General features: G+C 41.6%; 1 protein-coding gene across 3 annotated transcripts in view; it reads right to left on the bottom strand.

The window, feature by feature from the left end:
- Arhgap6 (Rho GTPase activating protein 6) overlaps positions 1–23234 on the bottom strand; it is a 475573-nt gene that overhangs the window by 225942 nt on the left and 226397 nt on the right. The window contains exon 1 of one of the 3 annotated variants that reach the window (XM_005411386.2): positions 16943–17488. The exons of the other annotated variants lie outside the window; for them this stretch is intronic. Coding sequence (XP_005411443.1) covers positions 16943–16987 — 45 coding nt within the window. The 5' untranslated portion in view covers positions 16988–17488. Of the gene's footprint in view, positions 1–16942; positions 17489–23234 lie in introns of those variants that run through there. 3 annotated transcript variants of the gene reach the window in all.

Genomic DNA, 23234 nt, shown 5'->3' with positions numbered 1-23234 from the left:
GCATACACACACACACACACACACACACACACACACACACACAGTGTGTTCCCAAGAAAATACTGTACGCAACTTGCCTTTATCAACTAAAGAATTAGCCATTGGTCATCAGGATAAATATATGAAATTGAGTCATTTCCATATTCCTCTACAGAACAGCTCAACTGTAAAAATAGGTAAATCACATTTCTGTTTCGGACTGCACCACTCAACTACTGTGGCATAAAGCACAGCCCCTTTCCAGGCCAGTACATGGACTTCTGATAGCAGTCTTCTCAAGCCACAGGTTGCCGGTTTCTAAGTCTAGCACGCTGGGATTTTCACAAGGGTGCTGACCTGCTTTCTATTTTCAACTGGAATTTCCTCCTCCTGGGTCATTTGATCCCCACCCTCAGGGGCACTTTCTCAATTCCCTATTCCCTGCCTGCCTAGCCCCCTGCTTTGGAATCAGAAAGAATTCCAAGCTCATCCTCCTGCATAGTCCAGTGAGAACAGTCCTGGTCATTATGCTTTAAATCTGCCAGGAGCCACAGCCTTGAGTGACTATGAGACCCTCCAAGAAGACACCAAGGTGACATTTACTCAGGAAGCTGCTGAAATCTAAGACAAGACCTGCAGGAAATGATAGCAGGATGCCATGTTGTAGGGCTAGCGCTGTTAAGAAGTCTGCATTCAGTGGGTCACAAGGATGTGAAAGGGTCAGCCAAGAGAAACATCACAGAGAGTAAGACCAGACCACATCCCTTAGTAAAACAAGGGTTTCACTGGCAAGCCCAAGAGCCCACACACCCCCAGGACTGGCGGTAAAGCTCTCAGTGAACTCTAAAAGTTGAAAGAACAGGACAATTGTGATTTTAGGGTGAGCTTTTGGAGGTTCTTCACATTCTCCCCTCTGATGGAGCTCTGCCTAGAGAAATGTGGAAATTTCAAGGACATAAACAAGAAGAAACAGCATTTTCAACCAATGAGTAAATGGTACTTTTAATTCTCAATTTTGAACTGGTAAAAATAACAATGCTCAAAAAATTAGTATGCATATAATATTTACCAAATGAGCCATACATATTACTACTTTTAACTTAAATGGAAAGAGCCTTCCAGTGATTTACAGATTAGACAAAGAAGATGGGCTTTGGACACTATCACCTATGTACAGACGGACCTTACTTTTTATTCGAGAGGAGGCCTTACTTTGTCCTTGTGCTTTTTAGCAACAGAACTAACTACAGGATCTACAGGAATTGGAGACACAGCTTTAGACTAGGGAGAGTCAAACTTTTTCAGTAAAGGGCCAGAGAGTAAATGTCTTATGTTTTGCAGGCCATACCATCTGCTGCAGTTGCTCATCTCTGCTGCTGTAGCAGGAAAGTAGCCACAGACAGTATGCAAAGGGATGGGTGTGGCTGGTGTTCCAACAAAACTTTATGGACACAAAATGGTGCATGTCATATAATTTTCACACTGCACAAAATATTCTTCTTTTAAGGGCGAGGGATATAGCTCAGTGGCTCCGCACCTTCCTGGTAAGCTTGATCACCTTCCTGGTGAGTTTGATTCCAAGTACACCCCACCCAAAAAAATTCTTCTTTTGATTTTTTTCAACCAGCTAAAAGCATAAAACTTATTCTTAGCTCACAGGATGCACTTGAAGCACTCAGAGGCCTATATTTGGCCCTTAGAGCACAGTTGGTTAACGCCTGATTTAACAATGTAGCTACTGCAGTATCATAGATCTACTGGTAGGTATGATCACAAACAGAGAAAACTGGGAGAGCGAAAAGCAGGATTTGGAACCTGTCCAACCAAACTGATTTAATGGAGGAAGACAAGGCAAAGTTCTTGAAATTGCAGGGAGGAGATTTTGTGTGCATGTATATTATTTTTAATTTAGTTTATCCATTTACATGTCAAAAATGATGAAATTAGCCATCTATTTGTCAAATATTGTCTCTGACTTGTTTGGCTTAAAAGATTAACATATTTTTCTTACAATTGTAAGTTACCTCATCCATAATTTTTCTAGGTTTTAAACTGAGCTAAATTTATAATTTTTAAAACAACCGTAGAAGTAGAAGCATATAAAATTCTCCAGGGTGATTTTGGACAAAAGATACAAAATTTTAGTAAGACAACAGAAAGAAGTCTAAGAAATCTAGTGTACTACATAATGAGCATAGTTAATAATGATGAAAACTACTAAAAGAATAAACTTTTAAGTGTTTGCATCACAAAACTTCAGAAGGTATGTGAGGTGATGAATTATGTTCCTCACGCTAACTTAGTCATTCCAAAATGCATACATATTCCAAAACACCATTTCGTGTGCCATAAATACACACACAACTTTATCTGTTAATTAAAAATAAATGTAAAAAGGTTTCTAGGAATGTGATTCTCACTGTTTCGGTTTTTTTTTTTTTTTTTTTTTTGCTTTTCTTCCCGTACCAGGAATCGAACTCACGACCTTGCACTTGCCAGGCAGGCGCTGTGCCGCTGAGCTAAATCCCCAGCCCTGTTTTGTTTTTAATAGTTTGAGAAACCAGAGCTGCTAAGCACAAGGAACCCGGAAAGATTGTGGCAATTCTGCTTAAATGTTAATATCATACAGTCTATTCCTACATTCCCTTAACATCTATTCATATCCAATTACTGTGAATTAAGGGGACTTATATTAGTGAAAGCAAACCCAAATCTTATATTTCTTGTTTGATTAGGTCATGATGAAGTATGCACTGCCAGCCATTAAGAAAGAAGCTGCTGACCAAATAGGAAACGAAATGAGATTGAGAAACTCACACCTTCTTACAAACATCAGTATTTGAGTAACATTTGATTAAATAGTGCGATAACGTGAGCGAATGTCCTTATTTATTCACTTCTATTTTCACTCACACCTTTTCTGCAGCCCCATCATGGAAGAGGTGTATTTGCCTACTCATTAACATTAGGTCTGAACATGTGACTTGTCTTGCTCAGTGGCAGGTAGATCAAGACCACAGTATGCTACATTCTTCCCTATGCCTTAAGAGTCTTTGGGAGGTTCCAATTGCCATCTTCTGCCTTGGCTACCAGTGCACTTCCCAGGTAGATGCTGCCCCATCAGTCTGGGCTCCAGAGTAAAGAGGTAAGGAGCAGACTTGACAGATGAGCCACAACCTCTGGGATTCACTGCTGGACCTCATGTCAAACAGCTGAACTCTGCTCAGATAAGTCAAGCAGGCTGACCCATAGATCCAGGAGGATACATAAGGGTTGTTCTAAGCCTCTGAATGTCAGAGTATGTTGTCACACAGCATTAGTGTGGCAATAACTAACTGACCAAACACAATTTTACAATTCAGACAACATGATCTAAATAATGGAACATTTTTGTGTTTAGGAGTGGATTAACCAGCTTTCCATTAACACAACTTAATAGAGGAGAGGTTTATTTTTGCTCGTGTTTTCCGAGGTTTTTGTCCCTAATTGGGCTGACTCCAAGGTAGAAAAATCATGGTGGAAAAGTGTAGTAGAAGAAAGCTGCTAAACTTGTGCTCGCCAGGAAGTAGAGAACAGAGGAAGAGTTTAAAGAAGGGGCCAGGGATTAGACACAGTCCTCATGGTCACTCCCCTATGACCCACCCAGACGTACTCAGAAATGTGCTTTGCTGATGACCTAGCCATCTCCCCATCCAGTAAAACTGATAATCACTCTCAACTGTCACAATGTGCAAATGTCCACACATGCCGTGAGTTCGTTTCCTTTTAATGATACCCTAAATTTAAAGTCGCCTTCCTTGTGCAGAGATTTCACAGAAAGTCCCATAGTTCTTCAAGTCCATTTTCTCTTTTGGCTCCCTACAAAAGCCCACAGTCCTTCGAAATACTTGCAGTGCTCAGGCTTGGTTCCCATACGGTGGTATTAGCTGCCTACCTGGATAAAAGCAATGGGATGGGCTCAGTGTGTCCAGGTTCTTAAAAAAATCGCCCTTTTTCATAAATATCAAGGCATAATTATACAATGAAACAGCAATAACTGAAGTAACCAACACGTGTGTGCCTACGTTCCAGAAGCAGACATCATCAGCACTTCTGACACCTTTTTTTAAATGGTGGGAACCAAATAAATGCAGGAAGTCTTTATAACTGTGTCCCAATGATAAGGTTTCACTCTGCAACCATCCCGAAAAAAAACAGCTATTAAGGTTTTTTTGAACAGGTTCATCTTGATAAGGGTCAAACTTTTCCCCAAGAGAGGTCCATGAACTGCCACTCCCTATGAAATGAATGAGTAAGAATGCATGTGTGCCATGACTGCCAGGGTTTACATAACCATTCGGCTACCCAGGGCCACTGCAAATCCATGTGGGACTTATGTTTGTCCTTGTTCATAAATACTTTTGAAAAACCATGATGATGGCAGAAGGCCAGCTCACATGTACCTTTCAGGCTGCTGCAAGTTCAACCACGTGGTGTCATTCCTGAAGTGGATGTTCCAATAGGACAGCCATGCAAAGAGGGAATGTGAACCAGCCAGGCAGGGCTGAACTCTGCCATGTTTCAGTCAAAAGCTCTTTACCAGTGAAAACACAGGAACTGGAATTTTAAAATCACCACCACACTCAGGTGAAAATACCAAAAGTATTTTTTTTTCTTATATGTGGCCGCATATTTATTGCTGACCACAAGAACATCAAAATACTTTCTGATCTCTTTTATCAGTTCACCTTGCTTTCTTCTTTTGTGTCTGGACATTTTTGGCATGAGTGATCCATGGAGACAGGAATGCTTGCACCATGTGGGTGGTAAGGACAGGGAGAGTAATTTAAAAGGTGTCATTTTACAGGGAACAGGTCAGTGATTTCCCATATTAGAGATGGGGATATGAGGTGGGGTGGATATAATATTACTACAAGGTGGAAAGCTTTAGAAAGCGGTATCTCCAAGGCCTCAACCCAATGACACTTTTACAGTGAGCCACTGTGCAGTGGTTCAGAACAGACAAGGATTTGAGTCCTAGCTTTCTATTTACTAGCTGTGTACCCCTGAGACAGATAAGTTGGTGCTTCAATTCCCCCGTCTTTTAAGTGGGGATGATAATGGGACTGATCTCACAGGGCTCTTCTAGGGATTGAGATAATATATGTAGAATGTTCAGGACTCATGGAAAGTATTCAATAAATATAAGTTGTTGTTGTTGGCATTATTCTAAGTCAGATTAAATATTCATAAGAACTCTAAATGATTGCTTCATTTCACTGAGTTCAAGCGCATGCTAAGTACATGCTGTAAGTAATGAAGGATATAGAGTCACATGCTTCTGGCCTCTGTCCCTCTAGATTTTCCAGTTTTGTCCACATATAGTCTTAAAAAATGCAATTGCAAGCAAACTAGTGGGTGTACAGGAGCCTCAAGGAGGAAGTAACTTAAGCATGAAAGGCTCTTTCTGCAGTGAAGTTTGAAATGGGAGTTTTCTCTTTGCCAAATCAATTGGGTTACAGAGTGGTTCAACTGCAGTTCTGTTACAGCTGTTCCCTAACCCGCCGAGATAAATAACTGTCACTTTTCACTCAGGCACAGTTATGCTTGTTTGTGATGATGAAACTTTAGGGGATAAAACTCTTCCCTTATCAACCAGAAAAAGCTGACAAAATTCTTCCTTTTACATTGTTTGAGAAACAAACTCCATTAGAATATCCTCATCAGTTTAGAGGGGAATTATAATAGACATTATAATATATAATATTATATATAATATAATATATAAAATATATATATAAATATATAAATTATAATATATAATAGATTTTATAATTTGCATTTATATTAATAAATTTAGACCAGAGTATTTCTGAATTAAGTGTGGAGCTTTCCAATATTGAATTAAGTACAATATATATGTAAAATATAATGCTATCTACTAAGTGAGAATAAGTCCTTTAATAGGTTTGTAATGAGACTATCCTTTACAGGCATGTACACTCTATATGCGTGGAGTTGACATAGCACTTGACTATTTTAAATATGGTAGTTAAAATAACTCATGGGGAGAGGGATGAGACATTTTAAGCAATTTGGGAGTCCTCCAGATGCTTAGGAATTTAGGGTCTTTCATAATGTAAGCAAACTGCAAATAAGACTTCTCCTGCTTAGGATGTTACTTACACTTTGCTAACACCCCTCCCCAAATAAAATAAAATAAAATAAAATAAAGCATTCTGCCCTTCTGTCTGCTGGTACCACCTTGCCATAGTGATCTCATCCAGTTGATGGGGTTTGGTGCCAAGACACGGTTGAACAAGGAGCCGAGAGGACAGAAGACAAATTGTCTCAGTGCATTCCTGCTTCTCCAGTCTCCTCTCGGCACATTGCTGGTGTCCCTTCCAACTGACACTGAATGCCAAGGCCTCTGGTTCTCTCCCTAGTTATCAGTGCTCCCCACCTTGCTAGTCACTGGGTGCCGCACCACCCACTGTTGCTTCCCTGAGAGCTGTCAACATATCAATAATACTTTACCCTTCAAGTTAAACCTTTTTGAGCATCTGGTCTGTTTCTTGTTTGGATCTTGATTGACACTAAGCTCTTCTCTGTGAATAAGTAGCTAAGGCGGACGGCACATTATCTCTTGAGATAAAAGTCAAGCATGACATTTTGTTCAGACCATCAAAATGACATCAGAACACAAATGGTTCTGTGAAAAGTCATATACATACTTACAGAAACGGTACAGGTTGCCGCTTTCAAATTCTTCTAGCAAATGGAACATTGCATTTCTTTGCCAGGATATGATTACTCTGTGGATGTGATTAAAGTGGCCATCAAGTTAAGGACCTAAAGCAATATCCGGGGACTTGAGCTGTGTGGAGCAGCACCCAGCTGGCACAGAGTTGCTCAGGAAGTACAGAGCTGAGGTGCTCCCCAAACTGGCAAGGTGCTCTTAGCTTCTTTATTGTACTTGGACTGAGCCGGACACATTTTTTACCAGATATTTTAGTCAGCTGCAGAAAGGGATCATTCAAAAAATATTTCAAAAGTTTATTCATCTAAACTTCTGTTGCTGTTCCCATGACAACTTCCCCCCAAAACCATAACTCCAAATTCTTCTGAAAACCTCACTTCAGAAATCTAATTTAGCTAATTCCATAAATACTCAAATTTTACTACAAACATTTTTACATGAGAAGAGTTGTAAGACTGTGTGAGCCACAAAGGGAAGAAAATCCTAGTAGAGTTTCATTTCCTGGCATCATGGAATCTTTCAAGAAAACCAGGAATCGAAGAGCCCCTGATAGCAGTAACCATATTTTAAGGACTTTTTTTGGGGGGGGGCAGGTACTGGGAATCGAACTCAGGACCTCATGCTTGTGAGGCAGGAGCTTGTGCCGCTGAGCTATATCCCCAGCTCAGTAACCATATTTGAGTAAACAAAGTGGCCTTGTATTTCAGGTACTGAGATGTATCCCATATTCACATCGATGTGTGTAGACTCAAGGACGACAGTGTCATATAATGATTTGTGGCAGTCCTTATTTTGTTTGATTGAAAAGTAGTTTTTTTTTTTATTTTAAGGGAAAAAATAAAATAAAATCTTATTTTATGGGAAAAAATAAAATAAAATTTCATTAAAAATAATAGAAGGAAAAAATTTTAGCTAACTGCCCCTCAGACAAAGGACTTCTATATAGGACATATAAAGAATTTTTTAAAAATCAGGCCTCCCAAATTAAAGACCCAATCCAAAAATGGGCATCTAAGATGAATACACACTTCGCTAATGAAGAGATACTAATGGCGAATAAATACACGAGAAAATGTGCAACGTCATTAGTCATTCGAGAAATGCAAATTACAACAACCCTGAGATTCCATCTCACCCCAGAAAGAATGGCTATCATCAAGAAATCAACCAATAACAAATGCTGGAGAGGCTGTGGGGAGAAAGGAACCCTACTCCACTGCTGGTGGAAGTGTAGATTGGTGAAACCACTGTAGAAATCAATTTGGAGATTTCTCACAAAGCTAGGATTAGAAGTCCCATTTAACCCAGCTATTCCCTTCTGGGTATTTTCCCAGAAGAATTAAAGACATCATACCACAGCGATATATGTGCACCCATGTTTATAGCAGCACAAATTGTTATAGCTAAATCTTGGAAACAACCCAGATGCCCATCCACTGAGGAATGGATAAAGAAGTTGTGGTATTTCTATACAATGGAGTATTACTCAGCTATTAAAAAAGATAAACTAGAGGCTTTTGTAGGTAAATGGATGCAACTAGAGACCATACTCATAAGTGAAATAAATCGGACTCACATGTGTAAACATCATATTGTCTCCTTCGTGTAGGAACCTGGAAGACTAGGTAAAACTCAAAATGTACAACAGATGATAGGAAAGGGAAAGAAATTGCTCAACGGAAGGAATGACTGGGATGAGGGAAAGAAGAAAAAAGGAAGAAGGAAGGCAAAACATATATGAGTAACTGTGATGACTGTATTGCTACTGTCTGATAGTGTATTGAAATGAGCAGTTAATGCTCACAATTTTTTATGTTCTGATCGACTTTACATGCTTGTATCTGGTGGTCTGAGCAACTGATCTGAAGGTAACAATATGCACTGGAATTACAATGGTGAACTCCTACCATCTTGTCTAGTGAAACTCTGTATTATCTCTAATGTTTTCTTATTCTCTTTAATAGTTTGAGCAATCTTTCATTCTTACATCTGATAAACTGAGCAATGTAGTTGAGGACAGCGATATGCATTGTAACAACCATTGTTGATTTGTATTAATTTGTCTTGAGACCCTGTGTCACTTTGAATGTTCTTGCTTTGATTTGTTTATGTTCATGATACTGGTATGCTGCTACTGTTCTATGTTTTTGTTTGTTTGTTTCTCATGTACTACTCTCTTTAAAATAAAAAAATAGAAGAATAACTGTAGTTAATACATTACATATTGTTATCTTTAAAGTAGTAAAAATACAAAATATAGGCATAAAAAATTCTCCAAACAATCTTAAACAAACTTTCTTTTCAGCGAACTAAGAAAAACTAGTAGTGTAACTCTCTTGTATTTTTTTCCTTTTCCCTTCCTTCCTTTCCCTTTTCCCACATCCCAGTTTCTTTTTCCTTTTTTTTAATTTTTTTTTTTTTAGTACTAGGAATCGAACTCAGGACCTTTCACTTGCCAGGCAGGCGCTTGTGCCGCTGCACTGTATCCCCGGCCCTCTTTTTCCTTTTTAAGCAATTTCTTCCATTTCACTATTGTGTATTTTGGAACTTTTTCACTCTTTCAATTTTTTAAGCATAAAATCTATGATAAATGAGGATAAAGAATAAAATAAATCAAGAAAAAACAATGTTTGAAAGTAAAGTCAGGGGCTGGAGATTTAGCTCAGCGGCAAAGCGCCTGCCTGGCAAGCACAAGGTCGTGAGTTCGGTTCCCGGTACCGAGAAAAACCAAAAAAAAAAAAAAAAAAAAAAAAAAAAGAAAGTAAAGTCAGAAAGGCAAAATCAAAAGATAATTGTATTTGTTTGGCAATGTTGGTGATTTCGATCCAAAATTGGGCAAATATGTAAGACCTTCACATCTCTTTACCCACCATCATTTCATAGCCTGCAGTCTAAGACAGGCAGTGCTGATCAGCATTCAGAAATGTGGCAAAAGGTTTGAACAAGGCCTCTGCAATCCTTTCTGTGACAGAATAGATAGATCACAAACCACCCCTGGCCCTAGGCTTCTTGGGAGACATTGAAACCTGATGGGATTGAGAGAGAAGAATTGGGAGCCACTATCTCCTCTTTTCTTCCTTTTGTGCTTCTTTCAGTGCCTTCTGCATCATCCCAAGGCCGAAGCAGCTCACGTCATATCCTCAATCAGATATGTTTGGGTGGACAGAAGCAGGCACCCTCTCTCCTCACTTGTAGATCTGATGTCCACCCATGAAGGCTTTCTGAGAACTCCCACTTCCTCATTTGGAGATCATAATCTCTAACTTTTGACCCTGCTTTAATATAGTTAATAAACTGGTATTTCAGCTGCATCTCAATAGAGTTAACAAACTAGACAAGGCTGCTAGATGTTAATAAATCAGGAAGTCAGCTAAGCTATGACAGGAGAGAGAAGACAGGAAATGTTTTTTTAACCCACACTAGGAAGAACACCAGCATTGAGGGATGGAGAATCAAGCAGCCTAGGAATTTAGGCTTCTGGAAGGACCGTGACACCCTTCTCGGGAGAATCTCTCCAAAGTGTAAAGTGTGCTCTTTGTAACTGTGACTCACATCCAGCTCACATTTTGTCAACTGTATCTCTTAAAAAGCAAGGAAAAGCATACAAGGTATTTCAAACCATGCCGTACAAAACGGCCTCAAAAACATTAAAGATTTTGAGATCTATGAAGGTACAATTCAGTCAGGGTTTCTCAGTCATGGCAGTGTTGACATTTGGGCTTGGACCATTCCTTACTGGCCTGTGCTCTACATTGTAGGATGCTCCACAGCACCTCAGGTCTCTACCTACTAGATGCTAGTGGCAATCCCTGCCAGTTGTGCCTATCTGAAATGCTTAGGGACATTGTCCCTTGTTTGAGAACCACAGGCTGTGGTTGTTTTGAAAATATAAATGAGGGTTATATTGCCAGAGGAAGGAAGGAAACTTCCCTATACTTCTGATATCCTTAGAGCCCTCAGCTGAAATGAACTCTAGCTTATAAAACAAAGGACCTCTGAAAACCTGGACTAGATTGTCTCAGACTCACCTGAGGTAAAATATCATATTGCGTTTTCTGGCAATTCACTTTGCTGCTGAATGCTAGCTTTTGTAGGATGTGAGTTCTTACTTGCTTGAGTAGTAAGTGGTTCACCATGTAAATCGATCAGTGGTTGGTTTCAGGTATCAGACTCATCTCTAAAGCTTTTGCAAATTATTGACTCCAAGTCTGGTCCTTGGAGATTCTCATTTAGTAGGTTTTAGGTAAAACTTCAATGCCAGTATTTTGTATGGTCTCCTTCTCACCCCAATCATCAACTGAGAGAATTAAATTTGAAATCTCCTGGTATAACCATGGTAAAAAGTGTCAGGCAACCAGATTTGTCTACTCATAAATACTTACCTGATGCCTACCTGTGCCAGGGTCTGCTCTCAGCAGTGAGAATATGGTGAGAAAAGGATTCTTCAGAACTTTCCCTGAATAAACTTACACACCAGTTAGGGGAGACAAACAATGAATGCATCACGTGACTCCAAGTACAGATGCAAACAGTGCATGTAATGGCTCACATGTTCTGATCCATGGTAACTAAGTGAGGTCAGAAGCACTTCAGAGAGAACATTCAGCAAAGGTGCCATTTTTTCTACCACTTGAAGGATACAAAAAAGCATGCTACACAGAACATTCCAGGCTGAAGGGACAACAAGTACAAAGGCCTGGGGCAGGACTGAAAAGGTTGATTCTGCAAAACAGAAATGACACTAATGTGGCCAGGCAGTGGTAATCTGGGGAAGGATGATAGGAAGCAAAGATTATGCAGGAGGACTTGGAAGGCCAAAGTCATGAATAAAGGATTATTCCAAGTGTAATGGAAACAAGCTAGACAGCTTTGAGCGCTGAAGTTTCCACTATTTTTTCTTTTCAAAACATTGCATGAGACATAGGGTGGTCAGCCATTTATTGAGATGAGAGAGCTTGGGAATGATATAGGTGAAGGGGAAATGAGGAATTAAGAACCCGGAGAAGACTTTGTATGACTGGACAGTACTGTCATGACCAAGTTGAGGGTCAAGAGTATCCAATCTAGAGTTATCACGAATGTGGGAAAGAGGAAAAGTAAATAATAGAAGTTCATTACCAGAAAAGACTAGAAAAAGTGTGGAGTTTATTTTCAAATGACTGACAGATATTTCTACCATGCAGCACTCAATAAAAATCAGGCTATTTATCAAATACTAGAGGTACTTAAATAAGTAGTTTGATAGATGAGAAATATATTCCCTAAGAAAATGGAACTTCCAGACCAAAGAGGCCTCCTCCAAATCACGCTCTCAGTAGAGCTGAAAAACAACCACACTGGGAGGGGGGATTAGAAAAGGCTGCCACAATTAGTAGAGGTGATAAAGGGTTTCAATAATCTCCCATTTAAATTGCAAAGGTTTTGCTTTTGTGAGCAAAAAAATGATAAGCAAATAGAGTGATATAAAAAATGTCTTTGTGAAAGTGAATGCCAGATGCATAAGCGCAGACGTTGGTGAATTTCTAGAACTTTCCACTGGCAGCATTTCTGCCTGATAACTGATTCACCTGTGTACATCCCTGCAGTGGTGATCAATCCTTTCCACCTTCAGACTTAGCAAAGAGCATCTCATAGTCAACACCACTGCATTATTAGGTGAACCGAACAATTTCCAAGTCTTTGAAAATTGTGTGCTCATGGAGAGTCAAAGTGGAAACTTTTGTATCGAGACCATAATCATTCTGAGGGAAGAGAGGTTTTCTGTGAAAGTAAGCAGGTTATCTTTCCAGTGGGCTCCTTACAGAGGGCTTAGGTGGAATAGGGTACAGTCAACATTCTATTTGCCAGCTTGTGGTCAAAAGCACAGATGAGGGGGTGATTGCACCAAACAGGAAGTATGTCATGCAGGAGTTCAAAAGTCAGGCAGCACAAAGGAGGAGAATGAGCAGCTTGGGGCTCAAAACTCAGTCCCACCATCTGGATTCATGCAGTCACTCAACAGATACTCATCAATCACCTACTGGGTTGCTGGCACTCTGACAGCAAGGACAAGATATACCCACTGCTACCACTACCGAGTTTTTCACTTGCCAGTGAAACCAAAATCAATGATCTCAATCCAGGGACTTTCAGTGGTGACTGCATTGGATATTTGATCCACCTTTTCCTGCCATATATGATGATGAACATAGGTTGAGGTCCCAGGAGAGAAAAGTAAACCTCCTAAAATCCCTGATAAGTACTGGCTAAGTTTTTAAGTCAGATCTTTTTTTACTTCTGTGAGAAAGACATAATGATATGGCATTGAACTCACTGGATATTTCAAGATTCCCTTTTGTCTACACTGGTCAAAACAAAGAAATATTTGGTCATATGATTTTGCCATATGGATGGGCACATTAAGTCACAGAAGGCCTGGCATTTCACTGTTTGTTACTGTGACATGGATGGGGAGAGGGATAATTAGACTCAATTATCTCAACCATCTAAATGACTCAGAAAAGCACTGTGGGATCAGACATGTGGATAAAACTCAGGATTTTGTCACCGACCAGACCTGTGTCACCTTGAACTCTATTGCTCTTATCTTAGATTTCTTCAACCAGAAAATAGAAAATCTGACTAACCTTCCAGGTGGATTTGAGGGTGAATTGACTCACACTGTGTCGAAGACGGTAACAATGAGGGCAATTTTGTGATGACCTGTGGTTTCTCTAGAAGTGTTGCCAGAAAATCACTGATTCGTTCAAATCATCCTCAGCCTTCATATTTTAATCCCTGTATGCCCCATCTAAACTGAGTCTGGACAGTTCAATGTTCTAAGCATGGGGCTGGGGTATAGCTCAGTGGCATAAGCACTTGCCTGGCAAGCCTGAGGTCATGAGTTTGATTCCTGGTACCAAAAAAAAAATGTTCTAAGCATCTCTCGAATATGCTGATCCTTCCCCAGTCACCATCTAGTGCAGGTCATCCTCTTCATCTTTGTCTCTCTTGGGTCCAAACATGAGGATGTACTCTGGTTCCTTCCCACCTTGACCTCATGTTAGGACTAGAGTGGGCTTTCCAAAATGAAAATCTGATCAAGTTACCAAAATTTTGACTTAGTTGCCTTTGTCATTGTTGGGACAAAATACCCAACACCCAAAGTTAAAGTAGAAAAGGCTTATTTAGCTCACAGTTTGTAGAAGTTTCAGTCCATAATTGGCTGAGTCCAAGGCTGAATGGCTTGGGAGAGAACAGTTCATGGAGTCCACAGTGCAGCAAAAGCAACAAGGGAGAAGACAAGACTCATTCTATCCCTTGTATCCTATGCAGGTTACCCGCCCTAGGTTGGATGTGGCACTCACACCCTTCATTCTAGACAGAACTATGCCAAACCAATGGACTGATTTACTAATCACACGCCCTTAATCCCAGCATTGCACACTCTAGATTCAGCCAACTCAGAAAAAGTCCTATGATTGAATGATGCTTTCAGAGGACATCAATACACAAACCATAACGAAGGCGGGAGTAGCCATAAGTGAATGTGAGAAAACCATGGGAGGAAGAGTTTGAAGGAGAACATTAGCAGCTAGATTGTTGTGATGATAAACAAGAAGACGGTTATACTATACTTTGAGAAAGTATAACATTTTATAAATAAGGAAACCAGGCATGGTGGCACACGCTTGTAATCCTAGCACTCAGGAAGCTGAGACAGGAGGACCGTTGTGAGTTCGAGACCAATCTGGGCTACAAAGTGAGCTCAAGGCCAGCCTGAACTGCATAGTGAGACCGGTCACCAAAAAAAGACCAAAAAAAATAAATAAAGAATGCTCCTATCTACTTCAGTGTGTGCACTTCCCTCTCTGTGATACTTAATGTCCATTTTAAAAGATGAATGATGTGTCCATAACACTTCATAACATTTACCTATTTAACTATCTCTTTGAGAAATGGATTAAATATCTGGCACCCAACAGATACAACACATGTTTGTTGAATGAATAAAATGTAAGCTGTTGATTTCTTGTGCAGCCTCACTTTGGGGGAAAAAAGCACTGAAGGAAGAAGTTAAAGCCTTGACCCCTGGATTATATTTTACAAGAAATTAAAAGTACTAAGAACACATGGAAGATAATTCTTCTCTCAGAAGAGAGACCAGAATACTCCAAGAGCATAGGACAATGTACAGCGGGGTAATACCATGTGGAACAAAGTAAGTGGAATGTCCGCACTAAAGGACAAATCAATCTTTAGAATTATCAAAACCCAAAAGAAGAAAGTAGACAAAGAGTGAAGCATTTGCTCTTAGGCCATCAAGGGTGAGGTTAGCATAAAAAACAGCAAGTCATACTTAATGACGAATATTCTTTCCACCAGGGACTGACACTGGCCTGTGGATACAGCTGCCTTATCATTTCTGAAGTTTCTAAAACCCAGTGACTCCTTTCAAACTGAAATCCCAAGAAAGTCCCCTTGAAATCTTCCTTTTTATAGTTTTAAATCAAAGTATATGCATATGATGATCTTTTAGGAGACCGAGGCAGCTGAATTAAAACAATAACTTTAATGTTTGTGATATGTTGGTTGCACAGTATTTGCACATGAGACGAGGACCGTTCATACAATGCATAGATACACAGATTTTATTTTATTTTTAAATGATGGAAGCAGTTCTCACCTTTCCTCTCCCACTTGCAGTCTTATGAGGGGTGTAAAGAAACCTGAGGTCACAGACAAAAGGGCACCAGCATACAGTTCAAAATCTGAACAAGAGGCTGAGTGGGGATAAACAGCACAGACCCTCACTCCTTTACTGCAAAACAACCTTTGCAGAGAACTCATCACCCTTTATGTTACTTGAAACGGTAAATTCCGTGTGCCCTGTGTCTCTGAAAACATGCATAACTGTCGGCAACTTAACAGAAATTTCAAGGCAAGTAACTATGGCCAAAGCAGAAAAAGAGCTGTCACAGGTTCTGGAACATTAACCTAGGAAGGGTTCTTGATGATTTCCTCATCCGGGCCCTGCAGGACCTCCGAGCCTACCTACCACCCTAGTCCAAATAGTCTTCTTTCTTGAAAAACCCTTGCTATGGGGGGGTGGTTTTCAGGGGGTGCAAATTTCAGACAGATAACTCTATATGCCTTATTATAAATATTGATGATTCTTGTCCAATTTCTGTCTTGTCTGTTTCTCTCTAGTTTCTAAAACTGGCAGTCAGAATGCTCAATCTCAACAGTGGAAATCATATTAAGAAAAACTCCGTAAATTAGCAGATGCCAGAACGACTGCAATGTCTCATCTCAAAACGCCACATCTCACAAGTGGAAAATAAATGTCCAAAGACTGAAGTAATCTAAACCTGCTGACTGTCCCCTTCCTGGAGGGGGCATTAGAATCTTCAGAAGTAGTACTCATGCCTCACACGTCTTTCTTTTCTTCCTTCTTGCGTTTTCCCCTTTCTCCCAAAAGTAAACTCAGCTTAGAATCTGGATTTGGTTAGTGATTAACCTTGAAACCTCAACTCCTTCAGAGGAAGCAGACCCCAAGAGCTTTTTTGTTTGTTGTGTCCCTTGAGGTACCCACAGCGTCTGGCTCAGATCCTGACAATGCAGATCCCCAACAAATATTTATGAGATGGGAGAGGTCACCACGAGTGAAGGAGAGGGAAAGATTCCAATAGAAGACCCCTGGCATCCCCTTTGGTCAACCTTCTGTCCCCCTGTAAACTCGGGGGGAAACGCACACGCAAGGAGCAAGCTCGGTTCACCGGAGAAGCCCTGAGGCATTTCTTCAGGCAGTCTGGCGCCACACACTCAAGTCGTAGGTGGCCATGTCCCTCGTCTAGCTCTGTTCCCCTCCTTTCAACGCAACTGACCACAGCTGGCCCAGTTCCAGCTCCGGGAGCCACATTTCTTAGCCCTGGCCAGCAAGGCAGCGATGGGATCCAGTCCCCGATCCTGGGTCCGGTCCCGGGTCTCGTGAGGGAGTGAGTGCAACTCTGGAGCAAAGGATCAAGGGCTCCTGGGGTAGGGTCTCCCACACTGAGGGGCTGCTAGGAGTGCAGCTGAGTTTCCAAGCAGGTGGCACTCTAGGTGAGGCACCCAGCACACTCACGCCCCCCGCCCCAGCCCCAACCTCCGGAAAGCCAAAGATCTCATCACCTCGGCAATGTCCCTCCCTAGGCCGACCAAGTGGCGCCCCCTGTCGCCTATGCACGCTCCCGGGACACTCACCGCGTAGTGCAGCTGAGGCTTCTCGCGGTGCGCTGTATCCCCCATGTCCGCGCCGGGAAGAACCACGGGCTCTTGGGCGCAGTCTGGGGTCCCGGCGTCTCTGCAAGGTCCCCTTACTTCACTGCCATTTCGGGGCAGCTCCTGAACTCCAGCCCTGCTCCGTGCGCGCGGAGCGCGGTTCAAAGCTCCCCTGGCACAGCGTCCCGCCGCGGAGCCGGTGGGGACCGGGAGGAGGCGGGGGCGGGGAAGGGGGAGGGGAAGGAGGAGGAGGGAGCGGCCAAGTCTGATGCGATGGGCGGGCGTTTAATTCCTTCCGCTCCTGGCGGGTCCCTGTGGTGGCGGCGGCCGCCGCCAGCTGTTGGGGGCTGCAGCAAAGGAGCTTGCCCACGACAGGTGTCAGGCAGGCTGACGCTCCCGCCTCCTGCCACCCGGTTCCCTCCCAGCTCTCACGGACCGCGGTTGGCAGGGCTGGGACTTCAGCGAGGAGAGCTTGGGTTTCCAAGAGACTTTCACGAACTTTGTGGGAGATGAGGTCCTGGCACTGGAAGAAGATTAGGAACCTTTTCCCCGGGAGGGCTGAGTTTAGGGTTTGGAAAGCCCTCTTCTGGGACAGTCTCAAAGGCGGGCACACTGGCAGAGGGCGGGACTGAGATGGACTAAGTAATGTTGGATGGAGCCACTCAGGGCTAACCGAGTTTCAGGACCCAGGCAGTCTGGGGAACCCTGCTGGAAGGGGAAGTCCTGGAGAATCTGCTGGAACGTGAGGACCGGTTTGGGAGCCAGGCTGGACTTGAGTCTATACGTGGGGGTGCGGGCCCAAGCGCTGGCAGTGACGCTTTCTTAGTTCTTCGGTACAAATTGGAAAATGATATTGAAAGGATTTGAAAACACAAGAAATATACACTGTAACTGCAAACGCTGCCAAGTAAATCGAATCATTTTTAACACACAATGGAGGATCCCAGTAATGCCTAAAACTGGTCTCTGCTCTGAAAGCCCTTCACGGAAATCTGTCCTTTCAAACACCTTGTAAAAAAAATGGCCGAGTTGCTTCTGAGTCCTGGCCTTCTAGGATTTATGTGCAGTCTCTCAAGAGCTGCATGAAAACAAAGGAAGGGTCTGGGACCAGAGTGAGATTCCAGATCTGCATAATCAAACAAACCAAGCCCAGGAGACATGGCTGTGAAGCAGAAAGTGAGTTTGGGGGTGGTTTACAGCAGCTCTTCGGGGTCCTGCTGTGCTGGATTCTCTGCGTGACACTGTCTACCTAATTTGTGCTGAGAGAGGGGAAAATAGACTGTTGTCTCTGTTTTTGAACCTTTAAAATTTCATCGAATTGGACCATTCGCTGGCATACAATTTTACAGTTGGCACCGCAATTGTGATTAGCAAGACGAATGTAAAGATAGGGGTGCAGGCACCCTGTTCTGCCGCTAAATAATCCCATGACAGTTCATCTGCGTGGAAAACTGTATGTTCCACCTATTAAAGCTGATTACGTGTCTACCCTCAGATCAAGCATTTCCACACCCAGAAAGGTAAAGAAATGAACCGTGGTGTTAGAAGTCAAACTGCGGTTACCATGCTGGGGAAGTGGGTTGCCCTGGGAAAGGCGGACCAGGGAACCCTCTGGGGTGTGGAGATGATCTGTATCCTGACGGTGAGACAACTACAGGAGCACACACACATAAACCTTCTCTGAGCAATACAGTCCATATTGGTAAAATTTATACCCTTCACTATGTGTATTTTACACTGCAATAAAAAATGAATTTACAACAAACTCCCTGCCAAAAAGAGGAACTTCCAGCCAGAGGGGTGCCTGTCTTAAAAGAAAGGTAACGGTACTGTTTGTCCAAGTCGTTTGTTCCCCTTGCAGGGTGCTCTGCCCTGTCTCTTTTCTCTGCCATGGGAGAAAACAGTCTGCCTGTCCCCCTTGGAAGGCCATCCCTGCTCTGTGATATATCCAGATAGAGCTAGGGAAATGACACAATGACGTCCTCTTTTTCCTTCTCTCTTGTACTGAAAGCAAGAAAACAAAGTCCTCAAAGACCCTTAGAATAAGGCAGAGAACCGCATGACCTTTGCCATTTGGCAGTCTTCCAAAGAATTACAGCTAGGGGAGCCTAAGGAGAGCACATGAGATGGAAGAACCTTGACATGCGCGGTTTAGGGACCTGTTTTTCACCGTGACCTGTTTGAAAAGATAAACTTCCAAGCCGTAATAATATTTTTTCTTTTCTTACATGCCCTAAACTACTTTAAGCCCCTCAAAAAGACAAATTCCTTTGCCTATGGAGATGGTCTCATTGTTGCTACATATGAACAATATGGCAGGAGTCCCTGGGTTTTCAAAATCTTTACAGGAGTCCTTTTTTTTTTTTCAATTTTAAAAACAAAAAAATATAAAAAACAATAAAAATGATACAGAATTTTACACTAGTCTTTTTTGATCATTACCCCAGAGTAGGTCTTCTCTTAAAACTGAGGCATCTTAGATTTTGCTCATATTCCACTTTTGAAAATGCATTCAGTCACTAAGCGATATTATTGTAAGGCAAAAGTGATCCATCACGTACTTATATTTTAGGAATGCTTCTGTCTTCTAGTGTATTTCCTGCTAAAGCGTCATTGATAAGTTGTCATGAAATTTTTAAGTATAGCTGGATTGCTTTTTCTGAGTTTGAAGAGTTTTGTGGGACAGGACAAAGTATGTAAGAAAATAAATGTCAGTTCATGGTATAAAACTCTCAGATGCACCTCATAATGATTCATCCAGCCCTTCAATCCACAGGCCACTTGCTCAAGGCTGAAAAATCAGGAAGGAAATGAAAAGAACGATTTCTACAGAAGAACATAAGAGATATGCTCAATTTTAGATCATTTAAATTCCACACATTATTTCTGTTTAAATATATTTCAGGGTATATTTTAAACACCACTTTAGCTGAAATTTTTATTTGCACATTTCTACTTCCAAGTCTCCTTCATATGTTATTTCTTTTTTAATTCAGGCACCTTTTCAATAAATATTTTTAAGTGCACACTATGCGCAGGTATTGTTCTAGACTGAACTATATATTCACATGGCATGAAGTTTCCAAATTCGTGTTTGATCATTTAGGGTGTCACAGAGAGATAAAAGAGAGCAAAACCACAGAAAACTTCACTGCAGAGAGAGCTGAAATTCATGAAATTCATTGGCTAAAAAAATCTACTTGGCTAATGCTCTCTTTTGGGCTAGTTTTTTTTTTTTTTTCTTTTAAAATTTTCTCTGATAGTTATAATTCTCTCTAGAGGGTACTGAAAAATAATCTATGTGGGTTACTCTACCAGCATCACCTCTAAGAGAAAATATGTCATGTTAACTGCAGAATTTTTGCATCTTCCTGTCCCCAAATATTACAGTATTGCCAGGACTGAATGGGGCCCTTTCTCCCAGAGCATTTAAATTAAAATCCTTAACTCGGCCTGCCTATAAGTTGAGTTAGAATTTCCCACATTTGGTGCCAACCCAAGGGTGATTACTTTTCTCAGGAAAATTTTAATTAAATTTGGAAAAGGAAATGCAACTTCAGAGTTTAGGAGGAAATGATCAGAAGACTGGGCCCTTCTCGGAGGTCCAGCCATATCACTATTAACAGAGTAGCTATGAGAATCTCTTGGATGGGGAACTGCCTCCCCCAGTCCCAGGACCTACACTCTTCCATTCTATTATCCTGCTAGTCCAGGACTTAGAGCAGTCTAAAAATTTGGCAATAGAAAATTTGATGATGTATAGTGTGAAATTTAATGAATTATTACAAAATATTCACCCACCTGGCCTTCACCCAGATCAAGAAATAAAATATTACTAACATCCCAGGCCACACATCTCCCAGTCATATTAAAACCCCCCTGCCTCCCACTGGTAGACATTGTCCTTTATTACAGTACTGGTTATTACTGATGCATATTAATTACAGAGATCAATAGGTTTCACTGTGATATTTCTATGTATGTATATGCCACACTTTGATTGTGTCTACTTTCCCTTCTGCTGTCTCTTACCCTCCTCTTGCTCACCCTCCCACAGTTTCCTTCCCCTTCCCTGGTGGTCCTTCTTCTACTTTCATGTCATTGTTTTGTTTCCACATGTGAGAGAAAACCTGCAGTACTTGTCTATTTGTCTGGTTTGTTTCGTTTGCCGTGATTTCCCCCAGCTCCATCCATTTTCCTGCAAATGACAAGATTTTATTCTTCCTTGTGGCTGAATATTACTCGATTGTGTTTATATCTTACCTTTCACAGCAGAGTTTCTCAACCCCAGCACTCTTGATATTTGGGGGCTGATAATTCTTTGTTGTGGATGCTGACCTGTGCTTGGAGCATATTTAGCAGCTTTCCTGGCCTGTACCCTCTAGACGCCAGTATTATACCCCCTGCACCAATTATGACAACCCAGACTCTCTACAGACATTGCCAAATGAATCCCTGTGCAGGGAGAGGAAACCTCAGCCTTGTTTGAGTACTACTTCTTTTTCAGAAGTTGTGCATACATAAATACTAGAGCTTAGTGTTAGCTATTTTCTAGCTTCATATTAATGGATCCATAAGTAAGTTTATACGAGATTGGGCTTCCTTTTCTCAGCACTATGCTCTAAATTTCATCCATGCCATATGTATCTGCTGCCTTTCCACTGCTGCCTGGCACTCCAGTGCATGTGGTTATTAATATTTATCTTATCTGCAGATGGACACTTATATTCTTTCCAATACTGAACTAATGAAAACCATACAGCCTGAACCATAAGAGCCTGTTACTCCTATCTCCTTGTGCACATGTGTATTTCTTTTTTTAGGGTGCAAACCTGAAAATAGAATTGCTGGGTCATAGGCATGCATATCTTCAACAGTGTCGGATAGTCGCCCATGGTTTTCCAAATGGATTGTATTAATTAAGATCCTTATTTAAGCTGCCATATAAACAGACCAAACTGAGTTTGTATAAAGGCTGAACATAGTTTAGAGTTGACCTTCTTTTAGGCTTTTGCGTGGGACTGCAAAGATGAGGTTAAAGCAACTAAAGTCCAGAATCAGGAAGAAGAGCTGGTAAGTAGCTAAGGCCTTTCTTGTCCTAAATCTCATGTCTCCTGGAACTACAGAAAGGCCTGCTAGCCCTGCTGGGGTCCCAAAGTCAGAAAGACTATTACTGTTTCTTTTAGGAGCTGCCATTTTGCTCTATAGTCATAATTTCTTCCCTTTTTCTTGAACCCCTAAGAGAGATCCAAGGAAGCAAAAAGCCCCTCCCCATTCCTTTCTCTAAGGAAATTAAAGAGACAACCCCCAAGCTGAAGAGAGATCTAGGTCCAAGCCGAATAAATAGAGACTACCTTGTGGTCCCAAGAACAGTGCCTGGAACTGCAGTCAAATAGGATAGACAGAATAGAGAAAGGAGCATGCCCTGGTACAAGGTTGGTGTTTTGTTTGTTTGTTTGTTTTTGGTACCAGGAATTGAACTTGGGACCTTGTGCTTGCCAGGCAGGCACTTGTGCCACGGAGCTGTATCTCCAACCCCCCGGCACAACTTTGATCTGCTGCCTGTGGCTTCAGTCTTTAGAAAAAAGAGCATCGTGGAGTTAGACATCCATTGGGGCTGGAAACGTGATGATTCAAGAAGGTAGGGAAAGCAGGCAAGCAAGGGAGGTTGCCAACAGATTCTACTTGGTTTACTTTATCCTCTTGTTAGGATTTTGAGATGTTCACTGGAGAACTGCTACTTAGTGCCAGGGAGCTAGAGAGAATGCCCTTAAAAAGTGCCCACAGAGAGATGTTTCTAAAATAAATGTTCTATTCAAGGGTCATTAGGCAAAAAAGGAGAGGCCACAATCCCTCCAGCTACAGTTTTCCAAATGATAGTCTGAAACTCGAAAAGGCTTTACATTTATATCCATCATTGAATATTAGTCTACTGACTTCACCCTTCCAGCCACAGCCTTCTTCATCTATATGGTGTTTCAAGAGTCTAAGGCCTGCAGAATGTCCATGGCAATGACAACACTGTAGGTGGGAGAATAATTACTTGAAAGGGTAACAGTTCTACTTTTTTTTTTTTTTTTTTTTTTGGTTTTTCTCCGGTACCGGGAACCGAACTCACGACCTTGCGCTTGCCACACAGGCGCTTTTGCCGCTGAGCTAAATCCCCAGCCCCTAGTTCTACTTATTGAGCACCTACGTCGAGAGCCCTGTGCATACAGCAAATCTGGATCCTCAGAACAATAGTTTGAGGAAAGCATAATTATCTTCATTTCAT

This window comes from Chinchilla lanigera, unplaced genomic scaffold, assembly GCF_000276665.1.
Source record: "Chinchilla lanigera isolate Chin_1 unplaced genomic scaffold, ChiLan1.0 scaffold00143, whole genome shotgun sequence".
In the NCBI taxonomy this organism is placed as follows: domain Eukaryota; kingdom Metazoa; phylum Chordata; class Mammalia; order Rodentia; family Chinchillidae; genus Chinchilla; species Chinchilla lanigera.
Note: the sequence above shows the minus strand (reverse complement) of the source record. Positions and strands in the feature narration are given on the sequence as shown.